Genomic DNA, 13024 nt, shown 5'->3' with positions numbered 1-13024 from the left:
ATAAACCTGAGTCGGGTCTGTGGCTGGTTTATAAATGTCTGTTTCGTACGTTTTTATTTATAATTTAATGAGAACAATTTGAAAAACTACAACTACTACTAATAATAATTAATAATAATACACTGTTTTCATTAGACAGAGTATGAATATGAATAACTCATTGCTCATCCATCCATCCATTTTCTATACCCATTTTATTCCTAATTAGGGTCACAGGGATCTGCTGGAGCCTATCCCAGCACACATTGGGAGAAAGGCAGGGGTACACCCTGGACAGGTCACCAGTCCATCACAGGGCCACACATATAGACAGACAACCACACACACTCACACACACTCCTATGGGCAATTTAGAATTACCAATCAACCTAATGTACATTATTTTGGACTGGGGGAGGAAACCGGAGTACCCGGAGTAAACTCTCTCTCTCTCTCACTCGCTCTCACTCTCTTTCTGTCTGTCTCATGCTTGCAAATACACTTGTGTGCACCCATCTTACTGGTCATGTTCGCTGTCCTCGAGCTAGCTACCCTCACACTCATTATTAAGGAATCCCAGATATGTCATCACTTCCTGTTTGTCAGCTTCACTAAACTAGGTTTCCTGTACATTGCTGAGGTTGATTTAGGTGTAGCGTAAATTCGCTGCTTAAATAATGATGTCAATGGAAGGTCCTTATAAGGATAGTAATACCTTTATGTGTGTGTGTGTGTGTGTGTGTGTGTGTGTGTGTGTAATCAGTAGTCATTTCCTGTCTTTCACTTCACTCATAGATTTTGTTTCACACTCTTTCTACTGAAAGGTTTAAGGAAACTACCGTCTCAGACAGAGGTCACGCACTGTGTGTGTGTGTGTTTGTGTGTGTGTGTGAAAACTAAAACACACTCTCAGAGCCCTGACAAATTAGCATCAGATGACAGATGAAAGTTCCTAGAGTCAGTTTCTTTCTTAATAAGAAGACGAGAGACGAGAGGAGAAAGAAACAAGATGGATTGAAAAATCGAGAGCAGGAGAAGTGCTGAAGTATTGGAGTGATATAGATGTATGGAAAGAAAGGTATAGAGAGAGAAAGAGAGAGAAAGGAGGGGGGGATGATGGAAAGAGAGAGATGGAAAGACAATCTGGTCATAGTCCAGTAGCATTAAATCAAGCCGACCTCCTGATACGCATCGATCCACCTTTACCTGAGAGCGCCAGTGGAGAACTGCTCTTCGCTTCTCTCTCTCTTTCTTTCTCTTTCTCTCTCTCTCTCTCACACACGTGATTGATCTCTGAATTAGCCTCTCTAACACTGGGCCATAAAAGCTATAAGTGAGACTCATAAAAGCAGATTTATCATGGGCAGAGTCGGAGCTGCGGCCCAAAACGCCGTGACACCTCCATGATTGGGCTGGAATTGAATAAACCTGCACTATTGACGTCCATGTCTGACAAGTCAATCAACTCCCAGCTCACACACACACACACACACACACATTAATATCTAAGAGTACACATATCTTAGGTGTGGAGGGAAAAATTATCTAAAGTAGCAAAGATACACAGAAAGCATACACATAAATACAGCACTAGTGATCTGTAAGGCTCTGAGTGTGAGGAATAAAACACTTTAGTTTGGGTTGTCATTAAAATAATTAACACTGAGTAATGTAGTGTAATAATAATAATAATAATAATAATAATAATAATAATAATAATAACAATATTATCTTAAAGCAACGCACGTGTTATCCGTGTGTACGTTCAGTTCAGCTTCTCTTTCTTTCGCTCTCCACGTTGTTTTAATACAAACACCAGGCTGTCACGTGATGAAGAAAAATACGGACTTTGCTGATACTGGAGACTCCTTCCATAAACCTTTGTTAAATAGTTTAATAAAGTGACCGTTGTGTGCGTTGGTTATAATAGAAACGATGACTTGAAGTAGCTCAGTAACGCTGTCTGAGCTGCTGATATCTGACCAATTAGGTTTCAGCACGCGCCTAGCTAATAATGTGTTTAAGAAATGCGTATTCTGTGTGTATGTGCGCGCGCGCCTGTGTAGATGCTTGTGTGTGTGTGTAGATGCTTGTGTGTGTGTGTGTGTGTGTGTAGATGCTTGTGTGTGGGTGTGTGCGCGCGCGCAAGCACGCAGCAGCTCCCCCCGTGCCTTGTTAAAGCCGGTTAAATATAAACCGTCCTAACTTAGGACCCCTTTGAAGCCGGTGAAAAGCAGCGAAGCCCTAAATAGGAGCGGCGCAGGCTCTCTGTGCTGCAGCTTAATTAGTTTGTCTTCTTTCTTGTCCGCCTTTGAAACGCTGCGTTCGGGTTAGCGCTGTTTGCAATTACACTCGGGTGTCCGTTTCCCTTTCTTAAAAAGCTCTCGAGATCAACGCAGCAAACGTATAGCCCGAGGGGGAAAAAATAAAGAGCTCCGTTAAAAACCACTCATGCCAAAAAAATGGAATCAAAGAACACCGGGCCGGGTGTACAGAGGAAATTGGTGAACAGATTTACGACTCGGCGTCGTCATCGGGTCCGAGAAAAAAGAAATATCAAAGCACGTCGTGTGGCAGTAACGAGCTTTGATTTAGATCATCTGTAATCCTGCTCGAATTAAAATCCTGGTTTCAATTGTTCTGTTTTCTTCGAGCAGATGCTGTGTGGTTGTACGATCTGAAAATGAAGGAAAGAGCGCAGTAGGACTTTGCAACTGATCAACAGTTATATTATCATCCAGTTATATTTCGTTATATAAAATACATTTTCTAATCATTTGTATTTTGACGTCATTGCCCCCTTTTTTTGGCCGTTCTAGAAACAACAAAGAGATAGTTGTTTTAGAAAGTTTTAGAAATTATATTAGACATATATAGGAATTTAATTTGTAAATATACTTATATGCAAAACCTATATACTGACATATCACTGTTCATTTAAGAGAAACATACCATTAATAAAAATCATAAAATTCTATAAAGAATTTGTTGTATATTTGTTAAGAATATTTTTTAATTGCCCATTACTTATTTATTTATTACCCTTTTTCTAATTTTTTTTTTGACACCACATTAAGCTGCACATATAATCTCTGCTGCACGTGTCTGGGACTTTCCCCCTTTCACCCCTAAACACTTTACACAGCACCCCCTACTTTTAGTGTACGCGTGATTATTAAACACATAGCGAGCGCTCTAATGACTCGTGCTGCTCCAGAGGAATTTCATTAACTGGTCTGAAAGAGTCACCGGATGGAGAGAAAAGGAGAGGAGAGGAGAGGAGGACAGGAGAGAGAGGAGGGGTCAAGCTCTGGATGTAATGAGGCTACTTTAAAGGGGTCCGGTTTCCAATTGGAAGAAAAGTGAAGGAACACGAGCTTGTTGTAGATCAACACTTCAGATCTGAAGTGGTTTAATCGAACCGGCTTCCCGTGGTACAGAAACGCCATTTTAAAGATGATATCAAGGATGTTTAAGAAGCAATTTGCTCTCACTACAGGGTCCAACAACACGGTCTAATTACCACCCCACCCCCTCAAACACACAGACACACACACACACAGGATGAGAGTTAGTGAGAGGTAAAAGCAGACGCTCTGTAGGTAGAGATGACTTGTTGAAGTTTCCAGCGTGTCCCGTGGCGTTTTGGAGACGCATCCCCTCCTTTTCCTCTCCGGTTCGCCTAATTTATGCTTTCAAAACGTTACCTCTGACACCAGCGCGGGGTTTTATCGCACCCCGCGGCCCTGCACACAGTGTGGCCTGTGTGTCTGAGTTATCCATGAGGGAAGTCTAGCGTTATCGCTGGCTGTAACGTCACCCCCCTCACACAACACACACACACACACACGATGGTGGTACATTCTTCGGCCCTGCAACTCGTCAGTCTTTCACATATTCATGTCATACTATTCGAACCGTTGACAATTTAAATGTCTATATGACTAAACCAGCAGTGAGCTGCATTTATCGGCGCTTTAGTGACGTTCTGTGTGTGTGTGTGAACTAAAGTTTCTCAGACTTGAAAACGTTTTATTCGCGCTGATTTGCTCACTGCTCATGTTTATACGTTCATAAATGCCAATCAGCCGTAAATCTACTGCACCAGAGCGCCATTTACATGTAGCCACGCCCACAAATCTCCATAAACGGTAAAGCTTACAATGAGAATGAAAATCTTCCAGTAATGCAGCTCAGCCACTGCAGCGGGTCAGCTTCCACAGACACGCACTGACCCCTCTGTCTTGTTAGGGTTCGTTCATAGATTTGCTTTTCCAGGTTCACATTCATGAGTCTCGCCAGGAGCTCTCAGAGGATATGTACATTTTAACGACCTTACCAGAATTGCACAAATTACAAATATTTTGTGTAAATGTGAATAGATAGATAGATAGATAGATAGATAGATAGATAGATAGATAGATAGATAGATAGATAGATAGATAGATAGATAGACTTTATTGATCCCATGATGGAAATTTTTGTGTTACGGCAGCTTGGTCGGTTACAAGATACAACACACACAAAAATCTAAAATGTAAAATTATATATATATATATATATATATATATATATATATATATATAAACAGAAGAAAGAAGACAACCTTAAATATAGAATACAATAAGTTAGGTTAAACGTAGCAGTGCAGATATGAGACACAGTTGTGGATTAAACCATATTATTGAATTATGAAGAAATTGGTTTTGTATATAGTTACATAAACACAGCTAAGATAAATATCACTAAAGTGTCTAAATTGAATAAGTTTCACCTAAGAAATAGTTTTGGGCAGCATGTAAGACAAAAAAACACATTCATTCACACTCACACACAAGTCATAAGTGTAATTATTTGTATCATTTTTTATTTGATTTGTATAGCACTTTACACAGTGGATATTATTCCAAGGCAGATTTAGATTTAGATTTAGATTCCTAATGATCAAGCCAGAGGACGGAGTGACCAAGAACCTGGAGAGGAACCAGGCTTAAAATCTTTTTTTTGGGGGGGTGACACCAGATAGCAGGATTATAACTCATTACACTTCAGTGTACACTCTGAAGTCAGGCAGTAGTAAGTGTGTGTAACAGGATGTTCAGGTTGTGAAGACCTGATGATCACAGGACAGTCTTTACAGTTGCTCTTCAGTAACATTTACAGTGATGTATGATGCGGTGTGATACAGACCCAGGACAGACTTTTTAAGCCAGTGTGAAGACTTTTGAGCACCTATGTTTTTTTAAGCACCCCCTACACCACCCCTCCACCCCTTCTTCAGCAGTCTTGTCTGGGGTTGAATGGCTCATTGTGCCAGAGGGCTGCTGCTCCGTGTTTCATTCAGAGTGCACGAGTCACATCGCAGTGCTCCCGCTGTCAAAGCAATTAACGTCACAGTGGACGGCACACACAATCTCTCTCTTTCACTCTTCTCTTTCTCTCTCTGTTTTTTTTAAACAGAAATCACAACACCCATAAAGTGACTCTGTGTATGTTTCACAAACGTTCAACTTCCTAAAAAGGTAATTGGATCAACTTTACACAATAACACAATGTACAGGTAGAAACAACCCCCCAAAAAAAGAATTCAATCACAATCCATGATCTGCAGTTTTTAGTGAATTTGTACAAAATTGCATGGTATGACATCATCTTGGTTGTAGATCTTATATGTGTTTAAATAGCATATGAAAATATGAAATATTGCTAATTCATCATTTATTTAGAAATAAAATTGATTTTCTCTCATATATGTAATTGAATTTGGAGATTTCCAGGGAATGCTTGAATGCAGGGAAAACATTCTCAAGATGAGTGTAATTTGTACCAAAATCCAAACTTTAACACAGTATAAGGTGTTAAATCTACACACATTGTGCAGGTCTAATATGAAGTGCAGGAGTTTGTCTAGATTTTATTTTAACTTGTTTTTAGTTTCTATAACTTTGTTGAATGGAGCTAGGTTGCAAGATTTCTATAAGTATTATTGTTTGTTTGTTTGTTTGTGAGTTATTTAACTTAGTTAGTACAAGCCAGGCTGCAGAATTTTTGTCAAGATTTTTTGGATATTTTTGTTTGTTTTATTTCAGTTATATACATTCAATAGTTCAGGCCAATTTGTAGGATTTTTTGCCACTTTATTAGATTGTTAGCTTTGCAACTGTTTATTTTTTCAACTTTAGTTTAATAACTTTGTCACTGTGTGGGGAAATTCTGTGGTTATTTAGTCATCTTTAGGCATTTCATCTTCGGACCTTTATTCGTTTATATCACAAGCCAGTATACAGACTTATTTGTTCAATTAAAAAACTCTCATTTAGTTTGTTTTTAGTCATTTTAGGATGTTTTTAAATTTCCTAAACGCTATTAGTTTACGTAACAGTATGAGCTGATTTGTAGGATATTTCGTGTGGGGTGAGAGGATAAACGCAGCTGGTGGCGGGGGCGCGCTCAGTAAAGGAGCGGGAACGCGCACAAAGCTGTAATTTACTGCGCGGGGGGCAGCAGCGGGGAAAGGAGGGCCTCTCTCTCTCTCTATTTCTCTCGTCGACCTACACATTAACACGCACTCTACAGGCACGCTTTCACAGTCTAGGGGAAGAGGGGAAAAAAAGTTATTTACATTTTTCCACTTTCATTTCCTCTCTTCTAGTTTAATAGTAATAGGCGCGCCAGATGAGGACTCTACTCTTTTTATTTCATTTTATTTATTTTATGGCCACACACACACGCGCGCGCGTATGCAAGACCTCCAGACATGTACACTTGCAGCCTACAGAACTGGAGTTATAGTAACCACAGCAAATATATATTTTTTTTATTTGCGTAACGGGGCAGTGGCGTTTCATTTTGCACTTTAATGTAGCTCATTAAATGAAGCATGAATTTACTCAGTGCTCTACAATATTGCGACTTTAACTGAAACGAATGCGCACATAAACATGTATAACAATCACGCAGAACGCACATGGATCGTTCACATTTACAGCTGCTTCTTTTCTCCACACGGAAATGCACTCTTGTGAGCAGTTCTGAGAGCTGAGCTGAAACCTCTCTGTCCTGAACAGGTCTGAAGTTGCTGCTCGCTCCTGGTTGTTGGAGTTCATTCACCGCGCGCTGCTCCACAGTTTTAATGTATGCAGCTTTTCGGCTCGCGCCCACGGGTGGCGTGTCCTAGAGTTCATGTATCTCTCTCTCTCTCTCTCTCTCTCTCTGTCTGTCTTATAGACCCCTTCAGAATTTCACAACTCCCCTTTCCCCTGTTAGGATATGCTGGAATGCGCCTCGAACACAGTGTTTCCATTAAACGCAGCTCAGGGGAGTCAAGGAGACAGAAGAAAGAGAGAGAGAGAGAGAGAGAGAGAGAGAACCGAAAAAGCAACGAAGACTTTTACAATATCACGTGTGGTATCGAAGAATTGCGTGATGTGCACCGCATGCACCGCACGCGCACCACGGCAGTCCTATTCCACTTTCCATGCAGCAACAGTTTAGTGTGAATAAAGCACTCAGTAATAGGTTGTACAAACAAAACACTCTCATTACTACTATTGCGGGTGCCGGTTGAATAAATTCATAATAAACTGGGATTGAGTTCGCTTTTATTGTTTAGGAGCGAGCCGTTTTTTTTCCTGTGAGCGAAAAATAAATAAATAAACAAACGAATGAATGAATGAATAAATCTCTCGTGGTTCCATGAAGCAAGTTTGACGGCTTTAATGTGTGCGTAGGAATTACGCATTGGTGGGAAGTAATAAGCGGCCGTCTGGAGACTGCGCGTGCGCGCTTGACTGATGCGCTTTCCCGACGCAGAGAAATAATAAAGACTCTCAGCTCGAGTATAAACATCCACGAATTTAACAAATTAAACCTCCCAGCCTGGTGGGGTATCTCCGGAGGTTTCTGCTCCAGGCGTTAAACAACGTGTCAAATGGATAACTTTCTCTAAAGAAATGTTCTTCTATATTCGGCTCACAACGCCATCTACAGACAAACACGGGTGTTTTACCCCCATGTGTTACTCCAGATGGGGCAAAAGGCTCAAGGTGCATCGGGATATCTTTGTATCCTTTTCACAAAAAGAATTATTACTAATACTAATACTAATACTAATACTAATAATAATAATAATATTTCACCGAATCAAGCTGAGCCAATCACATTCCCAGGTTCCTCCTCGTATTTAATACACAATGGCTCATAAAACACAATCCCTCACCCTGACAGGGAGAAAATAGAAGCGCTCGTGGCTCGAGCCCTGGCGATTTATGGCTAAATGAAAAAGACTTCCAGTAATGGACGAGTCCAGGAGTGGCAGGAAGTCGATGCTCGGCGGACCGGAAGCGCTATGGAGTTCTCAAGGAACGCCGGTGCATGGGAATCTCTCGCGTTCGCTCGGGATTTTTCCCCCTGTCCTTCCTCCGTTCCTGCCCCGAGATTTCACAAACAATGGACATTATCTGAACGGTCGAGTTCAATGCCGTAGATAACGGCTAGGCAGAGTGATTAATCTCCATCAGCGCGTGATACACACTTACCAAAGACGTGCTGAAGTGTTTTACACTGGAATTAAACATCACTGGTATAAACGTTTCATTCAGTACAAGGCGCAACATCGTGGTACTGATTACTGCACTATAGGCTTCCTGATAATCACTTTAGACTGCTGAATAGTTTTAGTGTCCAGCTAAAATAAAATAAAAAATTATGCACGGTATTTAAAAATGCGCCTTAGTGACCACTGTTGTTCTAATGATGACAACATCACATGGGCAAGGAAATATTTCGGACATTAAGAATGTTTTTACACACACTTTTTTTTAGAGCATTTCAGAATATGCATTTTTGTTGCATTATTGTATTTGTCGTGCTGTAAGGTGTGTGTATGTGTGTGTTGTGTCACGGGCCTTCTCGCGGCAGGTGTAGCTTCTGTTTTCAATAGCAAACTGCATCTTATCTCTCTGAGTGAACCATCAGGCGACACGGTTTGCACATTAATAACTTTTTTTCTTCACACATTGAAGCTGAAGTTGAAGTGAAGTTCACAGATTATGAGATCATCGTTTTTTTCCCTTGAAGACACTGGATCCTACTGCTAGGGCAAAACATGCACCGTGGTGCGCACACTGATGTACTGAGACCTGATATCGTGTTGCTCGGCAGATGTGCATTAACATTTAGTGTAGAAAGTTGCGGTTCCGACCTGAGGGTCCGACCTGGCTGTGACCCCCTCAGACCTGCGCGCGCGCTCGCTCGCCTCTGCGCACTTCGCTCAGAACTTCCGAAGTGCGCCCGCGTGAGACAGTTCTCCCTCCTTCACCTCGCTGTGTCCCTCCCTCCGCCTCAGTGCTCATCATCCACCCCTCCTTCGCTCCCTTTCCCTCCCTCCATTTCCCTCCCTCCTTCCCGCTCCCCCCGGACCGGACAGCGCGCTGCAGGACGAGACGAGACAGGAGCGAGGATGCGCTTTTAACGAGACAGCGCAAGCATCACGTCACGGAGAAGTCTTTTCCTCGAGCGGACAGGACAAACGCGAGGGTAACAACAGAAAAATAAAGCAGGGGAGGAAAAAGTTTGCGTTCTTCGTGCACCGGAGCTGAAGTTGTTTTGGTTTGGTTTTGTTTTTGTTATGATTTTTCCCCCGAAAAACTGGAACGTTTTCTCGACGCACGTGGACGCATGGGACAAAAACACAAACCGGGACCCTTCACGATATCTTCCTCATCCCTGATTTTCTAAAAGCGTGCTCCTGTGCCGTGTGCGCGCGTGTGTTCAGCGGGGCTCACGGTAAGCGATAAGTGTTTTTTGCTCGAGCTCGAGCGCGTGTAACGACTCAAACGATACTCGCTCCATCCTTCACCTTTGAACTCTCCGAGTTTCATTCCAGCCCTCAGAAGCGATCAGAAAATGACTCGAATTTGAGTCGCATTCAGCTTGTTGCGTGTCGTGAAGTCTTTGCGATGCATCGCTGAATTTTATTTCGGTTCTGTTTGCAGCGCGTGCACTAAAATCTGCCTGGTACTGAAACACCTCGGAACTTTAGCAGCGTTCCGTTAATACGCGCGTGGCATGAACATTTGTAAAGAAGCAGTAGAGCAACTTACAGTCTAGATGAGACTCGGTGTGCATTAAAGGAAAATATTTTGTAAAAAAAAAAAATCGTCTTGCATATTAAATATTTTACATGCATTTATTTTGATCTACTCCGATTTAATCGCATTTCGATTTAAATTCCTCAGCCTTAGCACAGAGGCATGACTTTAAAACAATCACAAATATTAATAATTTATTTCAGGATTATTAAAGTCGTTTAAAGATATAAATATATATTTTGTGGTAAACCCGGTAGTCAGCGTGAGGGTTGAGTCGGGAGCTCAGTATGTGCTTCCTTTATATTTAGAGAACGAGCAGCGCAAATGCACAGGGAGAGACTGGCATCAGTAACAATAATAATAATAATAATAATAATAATAATAATAATAATAATAATAATAGAATAAAATACTATACATCCTGTCGCAGTGCATGGACCTGACATGTCAAATTCCGAAATAAATTTAAAAGCTGTTTTGTTTCCTGCTTTAAATGTTTTTTGTCTTTGTTTTTTCTTGTTGTTGTTTGTTTGTTTGTGTTTATTAAATCGGACACGGCTGGAGTAATGCTTGTTAGCTTTGTTTTTATTTATTCATTTATAAAGGTTTCGGCTCGTGGAGAAGTGAAAACGGAACGGTTTCCGACTTCCATAAAACAACAACTAAACTAATAAAGAAACACAAAGGAAAGTCGATCGGATGACTTCATCACGTGGAAAACGTGTAAATAAAAAGCGTAAAACTCAATCTAAAAGTTCAAATTTGCCAAAAATAAAATAAATAAATGAATGAATAATAATTGAATTCAGTGCGACGTGAAAACAAAAGCAAAACAATAAGCGCTTACACTTTTACTGTTTTCTCCCCTTTAGAAAGAGTGCGAGAGGGTGTGTGTGTGTGTGTGTGTGTGTGTGTGTGTGTTTAAGGGTTAAATAAATACTTTGCTTTACTCTGATAAGATAAGAAAGCTTCTGTGTGTGTCCAAGTCCAAGTTTTTTTTCTTAATTCACGCTGCACTTATTTCCTGACACTTATTAATACACAGCATTACTCAGAGTACCTAAAAATAAAATTATAATTATAGACGAAAATTACTTTTACTCTAAAAAAACATTCAAGTCATTCTCATGAATAAAAGCTTAAAATGCAATTGAATTATTTAAAACAAAACGGAACATTTGTCACATTCATGTCCTATTTATAAAAATCATAACTATTGGGTTTTTTAATGTGTTGCTAATAAAATAAACCCAAATTGCATTTTTGGCAAAATAGGTGTGGTTTTTTTAAAAATAGAATTGTTTTTCATTTGTGTTTATTTGTTTATTATTTGTATGTATATATGTATATATATGATCTGTCATGTCATTAATCAGGTCAATTGTTCTGTACAACAACAACTATTATTATTATTATTATTATTATTATTATTATTATTATATATTGTTGTTGTTGTTGTTGTTTTGTCCTGATGATTGACAGCTTGCACATTTCTTATTATTGTCTACTAGTGTGTGTGTGTGTGTGTGTGTGTGTGTGTGCGAGAGAGAGAGCTCATCCCGGTGGGTGGCATGTGGTTTAGGCACTGCTGAGTAACCTGTAAAAGATAAAGATCAAAGAGTGACTCTCTCTCTCTCTCTCTCTCTCTCTCTCTCTCTTTTTCTATCTGTCTCTCTATCTCTCTCGCCCACTTCTCTATCTCTTGAGCAGAAGGCTGGACTCGATGGCCGTGTGTGTGATAGCACAAGCTGGCTAAGACACGTCCAGATATCGCCATCTCCCCACCAGTACAACCTCACAGCTTTTCCGATACATGACCAGGTACGCGGAACACACACGCACACACACACTCACCACACGCACACTACACCTGCATGGCCCGTATAATGCAGTGTGTAAAGGTGTTGTTGTGATATGATTCACACACTAGACATTCTCTCTCTCTCTCTCTCTCTCTCTCTCTCTCTCTCTTGCAAGTGTGTCTGTTTTTGTTTCCCAGTTATTGTATCTTTGCTACAGCATGGAAGACCACAGGCCTGGATCACACACTCAAACGCACCCACACACACTCTCTCACACACACTCGCACTCGCACACACACATACACATTCAGCCTGGCGTGTGGCTCTTTTTACTTTAACACACTGAAGAAATTTGAAGAATGAAAGATGGCAAAGATTATTGCCCACCTGGAGGAGAGAGAGAGAGAGAGAGAGAGAGAGAGATGAAGAAATAACCAATAATACTACATTTACGATGTTACCTTGTTTTTATTTGAGGTTTGTTTTGAATTGATTCTATATAAAGTTGTAAATCTATCCTTTTACATCAAAATATAATCAGTAACATAAACTTTAATCCTGAAAGGAACGTAACACACTCCGTCACACGCTCACCCTCACACCTTCATCCAAACCGCAGGAACATGTTGAAAATGTGAATCGAACAGAATCCAGTTTCCTGATTTTCCTCAGATTGATCAGAGAGTCTATGATGAAGCTCAGGTTTGGACATTATTGTTTAGAGTAATTATTGTATGTGAAATGAACATCACTAGAATATAACATTATTAAATATTAATCAATATTACAAAGTGGGTTGAGGATCAAATCAGTGTCAAATTCAAAAAACTGACCTTGAGCAGCGTTTTCATGTTTTATTATATATATATATATATATATATATATATATATATATATATTCCAAAGAAATCTTGTTGGCTTTTTGAAGAACACTGAACACTAAAAGCGTCTGAAATAAAGCATCATTCCAGACCAATTCCCTTAAACAACCCTGTATTTCCTCCAGACTCAGAGCTCTAAACTCTATCCTTTTAAACATCCTCTATTTATTTATTTTAAAATCATGTTTTCAGATTTTATTTGACTGTAAGAAAAATCATCAGCATTGCTGATCTTTAACAAGGGGCCAGGACTTATAATCAGATCTTAATC

The 13024-nt window shown here is 40.2% G+C and overlaps 1 protein-coding gene across 9 annotated transcripts in view; it reads left to right on the top strand.

The window, feature by feature from the left end:
* The window catches only part of mecom (MDS1 and EVI1 complex locus), a 138094-nt gene that overhangs the window by 102160 nt on the left and 22910 nt on the right, over positions 1-13024 (top strand). For 8 of the 9 annotated variants that reach the window (XM_058413789.1, XM_058413788.1, XM_058413786.1 and 5 more), the window contains exon 3: positions 11781-11891. In XM_058413789.1, the coding sequence (XP_058269772.1) occupies positions 11781-11891 (111 nt within the window). Of the gene's footprint in view, positions 1-9264; positions 9766-11780; positions 11892-13024 lie in introns of those variants that run through there. The other variant, XM_058413795.1, reaches the window with a different exon arrangement.

Source organism: Hemibagrus wyckioides, linkage group LG17 (assembly GCF_019097595.1).
Source record: "Hemibagrus wyckioides isolate EC202008001 linkage group LG17, SWU_Hwy_1.0, whole genome shotgun sequence".
Taxonomy (NCBI): Eukaryota; Metazoa; Chordata; class Actinopteri; order Siluriformes; family Bagridae; genus Hemibagrus; species Hemibagrus wyckioides.
Note: the sequence above shows the minus strand (reverse complement) of the source record. Positions and strands in the feature narration are given on the sequence as shown.